Below are 19584 nucleotides of genomic sequence, written 5' to 3'. Positions count from 1 at the left end.
TAAAAAACAAACCCAAAAAACCCCAAAAAAACGATTAAACTGACGAGTAGAATATCACGCAAAGGAGGCCAAAGCCATCTCATCATATTCACTTAAAGTGTAAATTATAATGATTTTCAATATTTGTAAAAATATCAGTGGTACACAAAGTGACACAATTTCCGTATTATTCATTTGTTGTATTTTTCCAAGCGAGGGACAAAACGTTTTTAGAAATAAAACAAATTAGAAAGTACAGTCAGTGACGCTTATTTTGTGCATGTCTTGTAAATTGAAGGGGTTAGTTCGACGTGCACACGTTTGCAGATCTGAAAACAAATCCCAGTTATGGGGCTTGATTTAACTTTGTTGTAAAAAACAACATTTTGGGTTGGTTTGAGAGTATTTCCATCACAACAATGAGCCTATAATAATTAGGGTTGTCAATCCTGTAAATAAGTACATCTCTACCAATTCAGTGTGGGCCTCAAATCAAGACAGCACCTAAATGCCATAAATCTTTCGTTTTTTTCCGGTAACTCAGCAATTACAAACTTCTGCATCTCTTGCTGGAAGAAATATCAACTGATCCATCAATTTGATTTTCTAGATCACTGCGGCATCATCACTATCATCATTCATTCCCAGAAGCGTTTAACTGGTCTAGAGCACGGTATAGAACTAACCCCTTCAATTGAGAGTTGAGTCATTAAATCAAAGCTGAAACTTTAACCAATGCAACAGCTCAAAACTCCAATATCAGTTTGCAGGGTAATTAAAGTCAAATCTTCGACGATAAGTTATGAGAAATTTTTGTACTTATTTATTTTTTAAAGTGGTTATATGGTGCTTGAGATGTTTAGATAATTGAGCGTCCGTAACAGGGCTTCAGGGGGTAAAAACCAACAAAGATTACAGTTTTAGGTGTGCTTAAAAATGCCCAAAGAAAAGAAGCAGACAAAGAGGGGGGGGGGGGGGGGGGGGGGGGGGGGGGGGTTACAGACAGAGGATAGAAGAAAATGTGGAGTGATTCATCCATCTGTGTGTCTAATCTGAGTCCACCTACAATTCTCACTCATACATCATCGCAGAACCTCTGCCTAAAGGGATGTACTCAAATGCTTACAATAATTTACGTAATGATTTAAAAACAACATGCTAGACAGCTAATTTATAAGGAAAACTATCTGTTTCCCTCTCAGCTATGGACTCCAGCAGTGATCAGAAGAAACAAAATGGCACCACTCTAGAACAAGGACAAATCGCTACATGGAAAAGACAAGGGGGAAAGAAGAGATAGCAAAGAAGGGAGCCGATCTTTAAACTAGCGGCACAAGGTGCCAAACTTCCCCTGCCCTAAGCTTCAGTGGAATTACATCTAAGGCAAATTCTTCCTTATATAAAACTATCTACACTTAAGATTTCTGTATTTCCTGATAATCTATTCTATTGTAGACATCATCCATAACAGCACCAGGGAATCTAATCCCGCAAGTTTTACTTTAGAGATCAACTTCATCAATGAAATCAAACAACGTTACATAACCCTTTTCTGAACGCAGTTACGAGTCATCACCATTTGAATGCAAATATTTTATCATTCTCCAGGCGAGGAAATTAACTGAACTTCCATCAAAGACATTCCAATAACCCTTTAAAACTAAATAGTCATTGGGTTACACACGAGTTCCCTATGGCATTTGGTTGAAGAAGTCCAAGAGTTTAAATAATGTTTTGATTTGAAAAGCTGATCTGAAAAAGCAATGACCGGCTCCAAATTCTCCACATTTGCACTCACCAATGTGCAGGGTAAAGTAGTAGCCTCTTTTGTCCATAAAGCAGATGTATTGTCAAATGCTATAAAACACAATATCACAATTCAAAACCACTACTATTTGACACAGTTATCAACCATAATAATTGACAATGTCTCTGTTATGGGAACCACTTCTCATACTTCGAAGAGTTCCTCTGGGACTAAATCGAACAACCTCGATACGATCGATGGAGTCTGAATGTTCAAGCATGGGAGTGTCCATGGCGCTGTGGTTGTTGGTGTTGGCACTGCGATGGGTGGGTTCAGATACGTCCAGCCTGGCACGGATGTTACGGCGATAGTTTACACACGTCTTGACGAGTATCACCACCAGTATGACGATGATCCCAAAACAAATACCCAAAGTGAAATACAGCCATGCTTTCTCATCATTTTCTGTTGAATAAATAAATTTTAAAAAAAATTACAATAATTAAAATAATGAAAGTAAAAACTATTTTGAAAAATAAAAAAATCTTATCTGAAATCCAGAAAGAACAAAAATTCACATACGAATATAATTAATGTTTTTATAATAAAAACCAAATGTGACTTATTAAGCTTGTTTCAATATCATGTCATGTAAAAGGCATTGAAAAGATTTATTATCCAAGTTAGCCTTTATAAGACAAGATAAAATTTATTGCATTAATTATTTTATTGTAAGAATACGTTTTGCTCAAAACACTGCTTGAATGTAAATATGAGAAACATAATAATTAATTTGATTAAAATTGTCAAAAATAAAACGTAGTGAAAATTCAGTTGTAAAGAAAACATGTAAAATTTCAGTAAGACAAATCATGGATGAGATTTCATCGTGAATTGAAGGGAAAATAATTCTTACTGAAGCTTTGCCTTTGATTTCATTATCGTAAGATTCATAGCTGCAATTGTTATAAATTACATCTTTTAAATAATCTTTCATTATCATCATCATCATCATTATTATTATTATTATTATTATATTATTATTATTATATATATATATTATTATTATTATTATATATCATATTATTATATTATTATTATTATTATTATTATTATTATTATTATTATTATTATTATTATTATTATATTATTATTATTATTATTTATTATTATAATTATTTTATTATTATTATTATTATTATTATTATATTATTATTATTATTATTATTATTATTATTATTATTATTATTGTTATCGCTCTTCTTCATCTTTGCTTTATATTTTATCTGGTTAAACCATGTGTTTAAAAATGAGGACTGGTATGCAAGTAAATCAAAAAACAAAATCATATAGGAAACAGAAAGAATAACAATATATAAAATAAGGCATTTAAAAATTAAAATTTCTAACTTAAAAAGCAATGAAACCTCGATGTGATATTTTTACCTTCCAAAAAGTGAATGTTACTGAACCAATCCTTGAGAAATCCGATAGAACGAGTGTCTTTGGGCTTGTCACGCCCCCATGGCCTGGTGTTGTTCTTGCAAATCACTGTCAGGTTACGTTCCGACACGAGTATGGAATCCTTCTTCTTGTTACCCCTGCCATTACCATCTCTCTCTTTACCATAGTTGTGCACATTCTTTTTAGAATCCATGGAATTTGAATCGGATTTATCACTATTATCATTTTTACTATTACTGTTCTTATTTATACTAATTACAGGTCTAGAAGAAGTCACATCCGCCTCTGAATCACTTTTGGAATTCTCTTTTACCCGACGTATATTATTATTATTGTTATTATTATTATTATTATTATTATTATTATTATTATTATTATTATTATTATTATTATTATTGCTCTTTGCAATGCTAATATTTTCTACACTGCTGCTTGTGGTACTTTTACCAAACTTGCCATTAAATGTCAAATTATCTGCTTTTAAATCATTGCCTTTATTCTTTTCTCTATGACTCTTATCAACGTGAACAGTTTCATCTGATACATCACGATTATTTATGTCAGGCTTTGAGGACGAAGAAACGTCCCCACCCTGCACATTTTCTGTGCTATCAAGAATTTTATTTGGAATTGTGGTACTTTCCACCTTATGGAAATTGTCTTTATTGTTTTCACTGCTATTATCTGGCACTGCTGTGGAATGACCCTGTCTAGTAATGGGACTGGATGTTTGGGGTGGAATGTTTGCAGTCGATGGATCTGCAGTAGAATGGCCAACGACATTCTCTGTCATATCACTTTGTGATGTGGTGGTGGTGACAGTTTCTGTTTGACTATCGTCTTTGCTTTTGTTGTGAAGCCCGTGGCGATGTTGATGGCGATGAGTGGTTGTCGGTGTGGCTGTGGTGGAGGTATAGACCTCTTTGACTGTTGGTAACGATGGCGATAATGATGCTGAGGAAGATGAAGATGATGATGATGATGGTGGTGATGCTGAAGATGGGGTCGATAATGATCTGTCATCAAACTGGGTGGTTGATTTCAATGACGGGGCAAATGACTGGGTGGTTGTGTTGTAGGAGTCGGGTAAGACTAGGTTTTCAGTGGACGAGTCTGAAATTTATAAAGTATGAAAATTAAATTTTTCTTTTCCACTTTATGTAATCATTTACATGCTTTTAAAAAACAAAAAACAACCAAAAAAAAATCTTACTTTAACTCTCTCCTTACCAGCCATTTTCAGGATTTTCCCCAAAACTTCACACCCAACTAACACAAAAATATATTTTATATCATTCAAAAACAATAGCAGTAAGTTCTTGCCATAAATAAATTCTTTAGCAAAATATGCTCAATAACACACTGTTCATTTTCTTTAAACTTTATGATGTACAAGAGAAATTTGAATAAGAATAATGTTGGTTGTATCATAACGAAAGTGACGATGTTCCTATAGTTGGTACGGAGAGGGTTAAACATAGTGTTTAACTCACTCAATCCTAGAGATTTTTGCTACTTTTCAAAATTGGACAAATATGTATTAAAAATGAGCATGTACATAGATAGTTTTATTCAACTGCCACTAACATGTAAATACTGAAAACAGTAGCGTTGATACTACGCCAACAATTTGTCTCATAAAAATGTAATACATACGCACGGGGTAAAAGTAACCCGGGTAAACTACGGATATAGTCGGTGTTAGGGTTGAGTGAGTTAATATTTACTCCAACGCAAGATCACACCATTTCCACCCAGAAAGCAGTGATGGTGGGTGAAGTGTCTGTAGTTTGATTGAAACTCGGGTCTGAAGTGACATCAATCAAAGTACAAATCCTAGAGCAAAAAATCTGGTAAAAATAAGTTTGGGTTGAGTCCGAGGCAAGCTCAAATCTAGCATGCTTGAGTCTGACTCGAAAACTTGAAAACAGACCAGAGGGTATAACCAGTTTAATCATAAGATAAGATGATTTGAAAAGGGCAGATCTTTTAGATGACGCAAACCGATCTTGTCTAGATTTGAAACAATGAATGAAACACATTTCTATTATAATATAATATTATAACTTTAAACCCAATTAAAATATAGATTATATAGTTATTATCAAATAAACATGGCAACTTATTTAGAAAATCTATGACAAATGATAGATTTATAAAACAAAACTAAAAATGACATGAACTGACAGAAGCAATATAACAATAACAAACAAGAAACAACCTCTCTCTCTCTCTCTCACTCTCTCTCCCCTCCAAAAAGAAGCAAATTTTAGCTAGATGACATTGAGTTATTCCATTACTCCCTTGCAAGAAAAAAAAATCTCCTTGAGGATGAATAAAGGGAAATGTTTTGATAAAGGATACAGATCTGTACTCAAAGACAATAAGGAATAAAAGTACGACGTCAAAAAAACTGGTTCAAATCTCGTTGGAAGTGTAAAACCACTCGTCCGGAGGACTGGATACATACATTGTGTAACTGATCTTCTGGTTTCAGAGTGATGGTATCTTATTTTCTAGCCTACAAAAATACCGGTCGTCAATAAAGATCATTAATCCTCTCTCTTTTACACCTCGAAATCATTAGAATCTGCCCTATACATTCTGCTACTAAAATAGTTATGCCACCTTAAGATTCAATATTAGTCCTCCGACGGAGTGGTTTACATACACACTTCAAAGGAGTTTGGAACTGGAAGAGTAGAAGGTGTAACGTTAAAAGACTTCTCTGCCCTATTCACAGACGATAGCCACTTTGAATCTCTTTCACTAACCAGTGATACTAGGCTGCTAGAAGCTGTGGACACGAAAGACTGTAAAATCTGAAATTTAGTAATGTATTTATGTCTTTATTGTTTCTTATTTTTGGCTGAATAAGTGTTTTGAGCCTGAAACGTTCCGTATTTGTTCTTTATCGAAGCTGTTATATTCATTTTTGTAAATTACTCTTCACTAACCAGGTCCGGTTCCAGAGGTATGGGTAGACTCCCCTCCCTCCAAGGTGCCGTAGATAGAGTCCAGTGTGGATTCAGACGGATACTCTTCAGGGGGTGGAAGGATGTCAGGAGAGAGGCGATCTTTTCCTTTATTCTTGTTCTTGTTCTTGTTCCTGTTCTTGTTCTTATTCTTATTCTTATTCTTGTTCTTATTCTTGTTCTTGTTCTTCTTGTTCTTCTTTTTTTTCCTCTTCTTTTTAGATTTCCCAGACTTTTGGTTGAGGGGTTTTAAAATGTTCTTTGGCACTGTAAAGAAAGAGAGAGAAAGAGGGTGAGGTTTGTGAATAATAATAATAATAATAATAATAATAATAATAATAATAATAATAATAATAATAATAATAATAATAATAATAATAATAATAATAATTGAGCCTTTTTTTTCGTGACTGTTTTCTGACCAAAATATAAAAAGCGTTTAGTCAGCGTAAGGTATGATTGCCTTAGTACCGGAACCAGGTAATCAAACAAATCAAAACATTATGGACGGAAAGATAAAAGGGATACTAATTAAATTAGCCACCTGTGTGGTTAAGGGAGGGGAAATATATATATATATATAATATATATATATATATATATATATATATATATATATATATATATATATATATATATATATATATTGAATCGTGTTTGATACAAATATGGTACGAAAAGTGCTCGACATGTAGTAATGGAGCGAATTATTATTTAAAATACAAAACAACTCAGTCCTGAAGATGGCAAATTAAGCCTGAAACATTGATGTAGACTGCCCCAAACATTGTGGTAAATATTTTAAATAATATATATATATATAAATATATATATATATATATATATATATATATATATATATATATATGCTTGGAGAAGTGATATATCTACACCCCACCAAATCCCTCCAAATATAAATAAGAAGAAAGAAATGTTATCACACTAATATACATGTATACTCCCAACTACCATCAACCAGAAGCCTCAGATTTATTTTAAAAAAAAAAAAAAAAACCCACCGAGAAACAGAAAGAAAAAGAAAATAAGAAAGGTGAACCCATAGAGTCACGAATCATGGATGAACATGTTCGTTTAAAATCCTACATAATATTGCTTTTCTTTCATAGTTTTTGAAGGCGAGAAATTACAAAAACATCAAATATAAACAATACTGCCGTTTCGAGGAGAATTTTGGGAAAGCTACTAACAGCAACAAAGCGTGGCCATAGCTGTACCTATATATTTTTAAACACAGGAAATTCAAATTTCATTCTCATAACTCTTAGGAATTATAGAGTAATATAAATTAACCTCTATAAAGAAGTGGAGAACGGAATTTCCCAGTACATCCCTGCGTCAGATTATTTTTCATGTGATACTTTGAAAAACAAAAACAAAAAACAAACAAAACAAAACCAAAAAAAAAAAAACACCCCCCCCAAACAAACAAAAAACAAAACAAAAAAAAACACAAAAAAACAAACAACAACAAAAAACGACGTTATTTTAATTACTCTAAACCCATTCAGATGAAAAGTCTTGCGATTTTTATTAAATTTAACTTGTATTAATGGATTTAGTTAGCCTTATTAGGGAAAAAAATAAATTCTTGTTTGCATTTTCAATTCAGGAAAAAAAAAAAAGAAAGAAAGTCAAACACATACACAGACATCTGTGCATAAAAAAATAAAGAAACAAGAACCAAAAACAAAACAAAAGGTTAAAAAAAAGGAGGAGAAGAAGAAGAAGAAGAAGAAGAAGAAGAAGAAGAAGAAGAAGAAGAAGAAGAAGAAGAAGAAGAAGAAGAAGAAGAAGAAGAAGAAGACAAAGGAGGAGGAGGAGGAGGAGGAGGAGGAGGAGGAGGAGGAGGAGGAGGAGGAGGAGGGGGAGAAGAAGAAGAGTCTTAGGCAATACGAATGTGTCATGAATAACTATATCTATCAAACGAGTCGATCAGACTTATGGTTCTTATAAAACTGGAGTAGGGAAGGACGTAATGACAGAGTTAAAGAAAGAAGGCTATACGTCCACGGAAAGATACAACGACAATGACAAAGCCAAGATGGAGAAGATTGATAATTTGTCGATGGTCTCTGCTCCCCCATCAAGAGTAAAATGGCCTTAGAAAGTACGAGTGGTCCTAAGTCCTAATCATTAGGCTCGTCAGAAGAAAATGACCTTTTGTTAAATGCATTCTGCCGTACTTTGGAAAAAAACCCCATATTTTAAAATTCGGCCAGAAAACTCCTCCTTCAAATATCGATCGATTAAAATGACTTTCAGCTTGTCAAAAACTCTCATGCCAGGGATTTCAAGTAAGACTTCGCGAAGTCCCAGTTTTTAGAAATTTTGCCAAGATGAGGGTTACTTATTTCAATTGATATTATTTGAAGGACGAGTTTTCTGACGAAAATTTGAAATACGAGTTTTTCCAGAGTACGGCAGTTAACAGGTTAATGAACGATGGCCACGGAAACAATGTGCTATTTCCAAGCTTAGTAACGGTATACATTGTTCTTTGTCTAGCAGTCCGCTCACCCGACACACACTCTTTTAATCAATACGCATCAACACTAGACAATAACAGGGGGTCCTATAGCTCAGTTGGTAAACAAGAAATGATGTGAGTAGGAAAGTGCCAGAAGACAACAGAGAATAAAAACTTGGCGGCGGCGATGGGGGCTCGAATCCATTTGGTAAAACACTCGCTTCACGAGCAAAGGGGCCGAAATCGATTCCAGGTCAGTCAAGATTTTTTTTTCTTCTGACCTTTCTGCTCCCCCCCCCCACCCCTCCCCTCCACCTGTCCACCCAACAGTAGTGATTGGGTAGCTAGGTCTGTAAGATCTGGCGAAAAGTAATTAGCCGTAGACTAGGGTCCTATCAAAAGGATAGCAAGCAATTGCTATTGTTCCTTTCACGCTATAGAAACAAGGATAAACTCCGGATCCACGGGCCTAATGCTGGCTCTGAAGGAATTCTAGTCAACAACTCCTCCTACGCTCGTCCATCAAAAAGGGGATGTGTTTGTGTGTGTGTGTGTGTGTGTCTGTGTGTGTGTGTGTGTGTGTGTGCGCGCACGCGCGAGCGCGAGTGTGTGTGCGTCTGGGGGGGGGGGGCATTGTCTTTTATTAGCTTCAATTTTAGGTGTACTCACTTGCTCGTCACTTACTCTTTCACTCACACGCCACTCACTGCTAACACTAACACAACATCATCGACATCGACAATAATAATAATAATAATAATATAATCATCTGCTCTTCATTATTCCACATTCCCTAGGCCGATAAGAGGTCGTAACACCATGACAATAACCCCCCGGAGCGAGCAAGGGGTCATGACATTTCAAATTTGTGATGCCCATTAGGCAGGGGTATTCTACTCATTCCATTTTCCGGTTTGTTTCCATCAAATGTCATTAGAATGTGGATGGAAACAGTAATGTCAATATTTGATAGAGGAATGAATCCGTTACTCGCAATCCATTCCGAATTGTATTTTATGTTGGGAGAAAAAGAATCCCATCCCCCCCCCCTCAAATAATACAATTATTAAAAAAAAAAGACCCCAACCCCCCCCCCCTCCCCCACATAAAAAACAAACAAATCACAAAAACAACAAAAAACAGATAAACAAAAACAAATAGACAAAAAAAAAAAAAATCAACCAAAAAACCACCAAAAACAACAACAATAACAACAACAAAAAAAAAAAAAAAAACAACAAAAAAAGAACAAACATAAAGAAAAGAACAGAAACAAAAGAAAAATAAATAAATACATAAATAAATAAGCAAATAAGTAAACTAAGCAAACTAATAAAATAAATAAATAAACTGATACATAAATATACAAATAAATAAATGAATAAAACAGTCACAAAAATCAATCAATCAATCAATAAACGAATAAAAAAATAATCAACAAATAAATAAATAAAAATAATAAAAAATAAAATAACAAATTAACACATAAATAAATAAATAAATAAAATCAACTAATTTATTAAAAAACACACGAGGATAAATCCTCTACTATTGTTTCCACGAACATTTCACCAGTCTTCATCATTCTTACCACAGACGTAGGACACAGTAAGGTATTTGTTGATCCCGCTAGGGCACGGGTCCCCAAAGATGCTGGCGTTAGCGAGAATGGCACATCTCTTCTTGCCCTGACAGCGATCACGTACTTCCGACACAGCCCCATCCGCTTGACAGTCTGGGCATGGAAATCAAAGTCAAAAGTGAAACATAGTCAGAAAAAAAATCAACCTAAAAAAAAATTAATTAAAAAATCCCCCCCCCCCCCCCATCCCACAGAAACCAAAATCTAAACAAAACCAAGAACAAAAAAGAAAGAAATAAACAAACAAAAAGAAAAGAAACAAAAAACAAAAAAAAAATAAAGAAACAAAAAACAAAAAAACAACCAAAAACAAAGAAAATAACAAACAAACAAAAATAACAACCAAAAACAAAGAAACCCCGCCCCCCCCCCCCCCCCCAAAAAAAAAAAAAACAAAAAAAAAAAAAAAAAACAACCAAAAAAAACAACAAAACACAACCTCCCATCAAAACAAAAGCATTATGATCAGATTAACGTGCACATGTTTCCAGGGGTCATAACAGAGCCCAATGATGGGCTTGATTTAACATTGTTGTATTGGACAATATTTTGCGTTTGTTTGTTTGTTTGAGAGTATATCCATTACAACCATGAGCCCATAACAATTTGGGTTTATCAGACCTGCAAATAGGTACACGTTGGATCAAACCACAGATCATATCCTGACACTTCCCTAAAAATGACGTCACAATACAAGACAACGATCACCCTAGGAAAGTTTTAAAGTGAGTTGCCATTAGTAGTGCTCGAGTGAACAAATAATGATCCCATTGGTTGAACTATTGGATACAATTCACTGTTCACAATCTTTTGACGGTAGTCACCATGTAATTGTAATAAGACGTATTTATTTGATCAAATCAGTGCGTAGCCATCGTTAACCTATAGCCTGACACTAAGACCGTAGCCATCGTTAACTTATAGCCTGACACCAAAAAATGACGTCAAAAGACAAATTATTAGTTGTATTCAATAGTCCAACCATTGGAATCACTTGTTTCCTTGAGCTCTACTAATGACAACTCACTAGGCGGTGAAAAATAACATAGAAAATGACGTCAAACTATAAGTTTTCGCGGGCTCTTGTGTCAGGCTATAAGTTAACGATGGCTACGGTCAGTGCGTAGCCATCGTAAAGTTATAGCCTGACACTGACCAAAAAAATGACGTCAAAATGCCAGTTTTTTGCCACAAAAGAAAACAAATCGTGAGTTGTATTTAATAGTTCAACCAATGAAATAACTTGTTTCCTTGAGCTCTACTAACGACAACTCACTAGACGCTACACAAACCTAAAAAATGACGTCAAACTGCTAGTCCTATAGGGTTCTTGTGTCAGGCTATAGATAGTATGCGCTTGGCTAAGAAGCTCATAACATTGCATCCGGAAGTATAACAGACCAACACACAAAACGGTGTGTATCCATGAACGTTTATAGTCGGGTTAATACAGTTCAGTGAGCATTACTCATAAACGCGGATGGCAAAAAACAATAACAAAGACCTGAGTGACGTCATCTGCATACTACCTATATTATGTTAACGATGGCTACGGACAAGGTCAGGCCGTGGCCTTCGTATAGTTATGGCCTGACACTGACCAAAAACTGACGTCAAAATGCCAGTCTTTTGCCACGAAAGAAAACAAAATCGTGAGTTGTATTCAATAGTTCAACCAATGAAATAACTTGTTTCCATGAGCTCTACTAACGGCAACTCACTAGGCGGAGCAAAAACCAAATAATGACGTCAAACTGCCAGTCCTTTTGGATTTCAGGGCTACGGTCAGGCTATGCGTTTACGAAGGCCACGTCAGTGTGTAACCTTACCTTCGTTAATGTTATAGCCGGACACTTACTTGGACTTATATTTTGACGTCATTTTAGGTTAGTGCACGGTTTAGTGAGTTGTTAGTAGTGGTCAAGGAAACATATTATGATCTCATTAATAGAACTATTGAATACAAGCACGATGGATCCGTTAACATGGACTATTATGTTAAAAGTTATTTTCAATATGTCATTTGAAAGTTCGTCTTCCTGCCCAAATTACAGAACACCGACTTTCAATCAGAAGTTCGGCACATTTGATGATGATGATGATGATGATGATGATGATGATGATGATGATGATGATGATGATGATGATGAGGGGTCATTGATGAATCAGGCCTCGGAAGGACATGGAATATTATTGTATTAAAAAAAAATCCAATGCTCTTTTCGATGAGTCACCATCTTCTTCATCATCATCATCATCATCATCATCATCATCATCATCAGCAGCAGCAGCAGCAGCATCAGAAGCAGCAGCAGCATCAGCATCATCATCACCATCATCATCATCATCATCATCATCATCATCATCATCATCATCATCATCATCATCATCATCATCATCATCATCATCATCCCCATTATCATCATCATCATCATCATGATCACCATCGAAACTATAAATTTAAAACATTTCTTCAATTCGACTTCAAAACGTGCTCTGAAGATCCTGCCTCAGGCTCTCCAAATAATAAATTCATTCTCTGTCTCGCCAGCCACCATTCAACACATTCAACACAGACTTCGCGACCCCACCGGAAAATCTGACAAATTGGGCGGAAATTGGGCGGACCACGAGCAATTCTCACCAATGTAACCTTGTTTGTGGGCCGGGCACTGGACGGTTCCGTTGGGCGTCCGTCCAAACATGGCCGAGAAGATGGCCACTCGGTAGTTGTCCTCACACCCGAACTGCATCTCGTCTCCCTCACATACGGTGAATCTCTCCGAATTCTCTGCAGGATGGGACGGACGGAAAGGAAGAATTAGATTAGAAACATGGGGTAGGGTTGGAGGTTTGGGGGGAAGGGGGGGGGGGCATAATATTGTTAGAGTTCTGGGGGAAAGGAATGGAAGTGGCGATTCCAAAATGTGCGGTTATGTGGTCTGATGGTATGACAATCGCTTTCGGATCGGAAGGTCCTGGGTTCGAGCCTCGCTCGGCGCTTAGTTGGGCCTTGGAAGAGGCTGCTCTTTACTCACATTCTCTCACCGTACTCAGGGTGTAAAATGATTACCTGGCCGTTAACAGCGTTGTCTCTGTCCGAAAAAAATTGTGATATCGCTTAACAGGCAACATGTCCCGTACTTCATGTTAAGGGTTGCTGTTGGCCAGGGACCCCTTGTAAAGCGCTTTGAGCACGTTTAGTATATATTGCCCTATATAAAAGCTTATTTTTTTAATGAAAAAAAAAAAATTGAAAAAATTAACGATTGACATAAATCACTTAACATGTTCAAATGATTTTTCAATTATAGCTGAACATGATTCCAAGGCATGTTCTCAAAATACAGTTCTTCGATAAATCAATACATACTGATTTTCTTAGATCGATTTTTGCAACTTCTTTATTACCGTTTCATTCAATGCTGTTTATCGCTAGAAAAAAAAAAGTATTATGTGTTTAAAAAAGGATTATTTTCCAAAACGGAAGAAAAGATAAAAAAACCAACAAACAAACAAACAAACAAACAAACCAAAAAAAACCCCCAACTCTTTGAGCATCCTGCCCCCCCCCCCCCCTCCCCCACCCTCCTCCCCATGGGCGCCCTTTCAAAATAAAAAATAAAAATAAAGAAACCAAAAAAAAAAAAAATCCCAACAAAAAACGACGAAATGAGAAAAAAAACAGTAAAGAAAAAGAAGGAGGAGGAGGAGGAGAAAAAGAAGAAGAAGAAGAAGAAGAAGAAGAAGAAGAAGAAGAAGAAGAAGAAGAAGAAGAAGAAGAAGAAGAAGAAGAAGAAGAAGAAGAAGAAGAAGAAGAGAAGAAGAAGAAGAAGAAAAAGAAGAAAAAGAAGAAGAGAAGAAGAAGAAGAGGAATTATCAAAAACCAAACAACAACACATAGAATTACTAAAGTAAAAGAGAAAAAGAATGAAAGAAAATAAAAATCCCACAAAAGATATAGCTTTTATTGATTTTCGACAGCGTCTTCTGTCAATTTCTTTCTTCCACAAAATGTCATTACAATGTCTACCATTACATGCATTTCCAGTTTCCACTATTTTGCAAATACCAAGGAAGATACATTCACTTTGCAATCAGACAATTGTGAAATACACGTCTAGGACAACGACTATACTGCCGTCCTCTTGAAAAATAAATATTTAGAAATTTGGCCAGAAAACTCGTCCTTCAAATATCGATCGATTTAAATGACCCTCGTCTTAGCAAAACCTTTCAAACTTGGGACTTCGCCAAATTTCTAAATATTGTTCTTTTTTTCAAGAGTGCGGTAGATATCTGGTAAGCCGATTGGTTGAATGGGCAAATGTTTATCTTTAACAACAAACGTTATGAGTTTTGCTGTTTACCCTCCTACCAGAATCAATCAGTTTCAAAGTTCATTTTTATACTCAGCAAATTTCAACTGTTATAATAGTATGCATATAAACAAGGCGCAAACTTATTTATTTCTCTTTCTATTTATTTATTCCATTAAATATTTATTTATTTATTTATTCAATTAAATATATATATATATATTTATTTAATTATTAATTTACTTATCTATTTATTTATTCATTTATTTATTGTTCAATTAAATATTTGTTTAATTATTTATTTATTCCATAAATATTTTTAATCGTTTATTTATTTAATTATTAATTTACATATTTATTTATTCCATTAAATATTTATTAAAGTAATTACTTCTTTATTTTGATCGCTAACGATATATAGATTTCTTGTGTGGTTAAAAAATCTATTAAAGAAAAAAAATACGATGAGAAAACTGAAATTAAAACGTTCCAAAAGAAATGCTGTTTTTAAAAAAAAATAGGATAACTGTATTATTTCAGTGTGATATTATAAAAGTAGACAGAAAATAACAACTCACCAGGTCGACATTTATAATGGGCCTCGAGATACTTGGAGGTATCCTGACAAGGATCTTGTGTGAACGTGTTAGGACTTGCCAGCACAGAACAACTTGGACGGTCTTCGCACAGTTCCAGCATCACCTAAAGAAACGACACAAGAAAAGACGAGAAACGCGTTAGAAGCAGCTTAGTACAACTTGGACGATCTTTGCAAAGTTCCAGTATTATCTGGAGAAAGGACACAAGAAAACGCGAGAAACACGTTAGATGCAGCTTTGTACAACTTGGATGGTCTTCGCACAGTTCCAGTGTTTATTGCCTTGAGAAAGGACACAAGAAAAGGCGAGAAACGCATGAGAAGCAACTTTGAACAATTTGGATGGTGTCTTTGCAAAGTTCCAGTATTTCATTGAGAAAGAACACAAGAAAAGGCGAGAAACGCGTGAGAAGCAGCTTTGAACAATTTGGACGATCTTTGCAAAGTTCCAGTATTGCCTTCCTTGAGAAAGGACACAAGAAAAGGCGAGAAACGCGTTAGAAGCAGCGTCATACAACTTGGATGGTCTTCGCACAGTTCCAGTATTGCCTTGAGAAAGGACACAAGAAAAGGCAAGAAACGCATGAGAAGCAGCTTTGAACAATTTGGACGATCTTCGCACAGTTCGAGCATTTCTTGAGTAAGGACACAAGAAAAGACGCCAGAAGCAGCTTCGTAGTAGTTGGACCAGTCTTTAGAAGACAGTTCAGCGTTAATGAATGCTGGCATACACATTCGTGTGTCTTTCGTCAATCCGTGCTCATCCTAGAGTACAAGATTCATGTGTTGTGTGATGATAGTAACAACGACGACGGCGGTGATGGAGATATTGATGATGTAAATGATGATGATGATGATAATGATGAAGATGATGATGAATAGGAAGAGGAGGAAGGCAACGTCGACGATAAAGATGATGGCTGTGATAATAATGACGCTATTGATGATGATGATGATGATGATGATGATGATGATGATAATGATGATGATGATGATGATGATGATGATGATGATGATGATGTTGATAGTGGACTAAATTTTAGCGGGCAACGAATCCCGATAAATGAAAACTTGGAACACTCTAGTGTATACATATTTACGACAAATAAATGTCCTTACTTGTGTGGCTTTTGGATGATTGCATGTTTTGTGACGAGAAGCGTGAGTGTCGGAGAGGGTAAGGTTGAATGTGACAATTGTGAGGGGGTTGAGCTCTTAAAAAAAGGCAAAGAGCAGATAATGAAAATGAATCTCTCCATCTCTCTCTCTCTCTCTCTCTCTCTCTTTCTTTCTTTCTATCTATCTATCTCTCTCTCTCACGCAGATAGAAAAAGAGAGTGAATGAGAGAGAGAGAAAGAGAGAGAGAAAGAGAGAGAGAGAGAGAGAGAGAGAGAGATGGGGTGTGTCTGCATGTATGTGTGTGTGTGTTTGTGTGTGATAGACAGACTGATAATTAATATGTGACTGATAGAGCGATAGACCTACATGTGGATAGAGATAGATAGATAGACAGACAGACAAGATAGATAGATAGATAGATAGATAGATAGATAGATAGAGAGAGAGAATGAGATAGAGATAGATAGAGAGAATCTAGGTTAACAATAGCGTTGCCGGAGCCAGACAAGCAAATCGATGGATAATTCCACAGTTTGTCTATACCGTATCGATGTAACAGCAACAACAATTACCTCAAACATCTCCAAGCATCCTTGACAATAACAAGCCCACCCTTGCCTCACAAAACACTTTTCTTTTGGTCAAAAATTATTTATAAACTTCAAATAATTAACCTTAAATTTCTCGAAAAAGTGGTTCGAACCTTGAACTTCAATACGTAGAAAAAAAAAAAAAAAAAAAAAAAAACAAAAAAAAACAAAAACAAAAACAAAAACAAAACCAAAAAAAAAAACAACGGAAAAGACCCCAACAAAAAATACATAATCAAAAAAAAAAAAAAACAAAAAAAAAAACAACAAAAAAAAACAAAAACAAAAAAAAAAAACAAGACAAAAAACAACCCCCCCCCCCCCCCCAAAAAAAAAAAAACACCCCCAAAAAACCCCAAACAAACAAAGACAAACAAAAAGCAAAGACAGAACAAACAACAGACCCCCCCCCTCCCCCCCCCCCCCCCCCCCCCAAAGAAAAAAAACAAACAAAAAAAAAAAAAACAAATATAAAAAAATACAACAAATCAAACAAAAAAAAACAACAACAAAAACCCAGAAAAAACAACAACAAAAAGCTAAGAAACTTGAGCTTTTATATACCGCAATATCCACTAAACGTGCTCAAAGCGCATTACAAGGAATCCCTAGCCAACAGCAACACTTAACATGTAGGACGAGACAAGACACCTGTTAGGCGATATTACAATATTTTTTTTCGAACAGACACTACACTGTTAACGGCCAGGTACTCATTTTACACCCGAGTACGATGAGAGATTGTGAGTAAAGAGCCTTTTCCAAGGACTTTTCGGGACTCGAACCCAGAACCTTCCGATCCGAAGGCGAGGGTCTTACCACAAGACCACATAGCCGTAAAAGAAAAGAAAATGCTTCCCATTAGATAAATTTTACGTCAATGAAGTAGCTGAAGTAAGGGGCAGCGTGGCTCAGCGGTACGGTCACTGCTTCGTATCCGAAAGGTACCGAGTTCGATCGCTGTGTGGCCTTGACAAGAAGTCACCTCGCCCTAGCTTATTTTGCGGCGCTGCACTGCGGATGACGTCTGGGTTATCCAGTCTTCCCTTAAAATCGATCCCAGAGACAATAAATTTCCCCTATAGGTTGAATAAAGGGAATTTTATTTTATTTTTTGATTTACTAATTTATTCAGGTTTGACAAAAAAATTCGTTTTGTCAGACTAAGGACTGCTATTGCTCTCGATTCTCGAATAATATCATGTTATTTAACGCTGAACGTATTATACTATATCCCCCCCCCCTTTTTTTTTTCCCCTTTTAAAAAATAAAATAAAATAAACAACAAAAGAGTAATGAATAAGAATGATTATGACAAATTCAAAAAGGACTAATACCAAACACTGAACATTTCGGGCTCAAAACCCTTCTTCAGCCAACAACGACAACAACAACAACAACAACAAAAACAACAACAACAACAAAACAACACAACAACAACGAAAGAACCACAACAAAATAATGAAAACATAAATTCATAACTAAAAAAAAAACTAGATTGACGTCGAGCTGAAGGCTGAAGAAGGGTTTTGAGCCCGAAACGTTCCGTGTTTGGTATTTTGTTCTTTTTTTGAAGCGGTTATATTATTCATTTTTGATTGTCACCTTTTACAGTCCACGGCTTCTAGCAGCTTAGTATTACTTAACCACAAAAGGGTATTGAAACATTGAAGGACCATACAAACTCATTCGCTAACTCACACACACGCGTGCACACACACGCGCGCGCGCACACACACAACAAGCACATGCAGATGCAGAGACGCGCACAAACAACTAAATATAATATTATATCACAACAAATAAGAATGAAAAAACGCGCATTCGACATTAAAATTGTATCTTATTTGTTTTCTTTTTTTTTTTTCTTTCTTTTTTTTTTTGTCTTTAGGAATCTTGAAAAAGCATTTTTTTAAATAGAAAAATGATGAGAAAAATGAAAGCTAGTAATTGTGGTGTGTTAATAAAATTTGCCGAGGTTTGAGGAAGAGCTTGACTGTAAGTAAAAATGTCTAATCTATTTAGAAGTTCTGATATTTATAATGAGTATCAGCGGTATCTTGAAAAGAGATAAATATAGGTATTTTTATTATATAATTCTACATCATACGAATATAATTAAAATTGTCCTTTTGAAATGACTGGCTTGTGATGTTGACTTTCGGCGTCCAAAAATTGATTTCACATCGAACAGAGCTCATCCCAAGGACGGGTTCATTTAAGCTTTTGAAGTCAGACTAATGGAAGATTGTTATTTATTTTGCTCCCGTCCTCTTATTATTTTGATTAAAATATCGATAGTTATTCGTGAAGAAATAAATCTTATTACCGAAAGAAAATCCATCGGAAAAAATGGAAGATAGAAGAAGAAGAAGAAGAAGAAGAAGAAGAAGAAGAAGAAGAAGAAGAAGAAGAAGAAGAAGAAGAAGAAGAAGAAGAAGAAGAAAGAAAAAAGAAAGAAAGAAAGAAAGAAAGAAATGAAGAAGAAGAAGAGAGAGGAAGAGGGAGAGAGAGAGAGAGAGAGGAGAATAGATAGATAGATAGATAGATAGATAAATGGATAGATAGATAGATAGATCACACACACACACACACACACACGCACACACACACACACAGAGAGAGAGAGAGAGAGAAGAGAGAGGAGAGAGAGAGAGAGAGA

General features: G+C 35.4%; 1 protein-coding gene across 7 annotated transcripts in view; it reads right to left on the bottom strand.

The window, feature by feature from the left end:
- Positions 1-980: 980 nt before the first annotated feature.
- Positions 981-19584, bottom strand: part of LOC144968069 (uncharacterized) — a 240296-nt gene continuing 221692 nt past the window's right edge. For all 7 annotated transcript variants that reach the window (XM_078906041.1, XM_078906040.1, XM_078906045.1 and 4 more), the window contains 6 exons: positions 15193-15316; positions 12940-13086; positions 10245-10388; positions 6148-6432; positions 3173-4303; positions 981-2191 (listed from right to left, as the gene is read on the bottom strand). In XM_078906041.1, coding sequence (XP_078762167.1) covers positions 1887-2191; positions 3173-4303; positions 6148-6432; positions 10245-10388; positions 12940-13086; positions 15193-15316 — 2136 coding nt within the window. In that variant the 3' untranslated portion in view covers positions 981-1886. The remainder of the gene's footprint in view (positions 2192-3172; positions 4304-6147; positions 6433-10244; positions 10389-12939; positions 13087-15192; positions 15317-19584) is intronic.

This window comes from Berghia stephanieae, chromosome 3 (genome assembly GCF_034508935.2).
Source record: "Berghia stephanieae isolate SIO BIC M18660-M18661 chromosome 3, UCSD_Bste_1.3, whole genome shotgun sequence".
NCBI lineage: Eukaryota > Metazoa > Mollusca > Gastropoda > Nudibranchia > Aeolidiidae > Berghia > Berghia stephanieae.
This window is presented reverse-complemented; position numbering and strand designations above follow the sequence as displayed.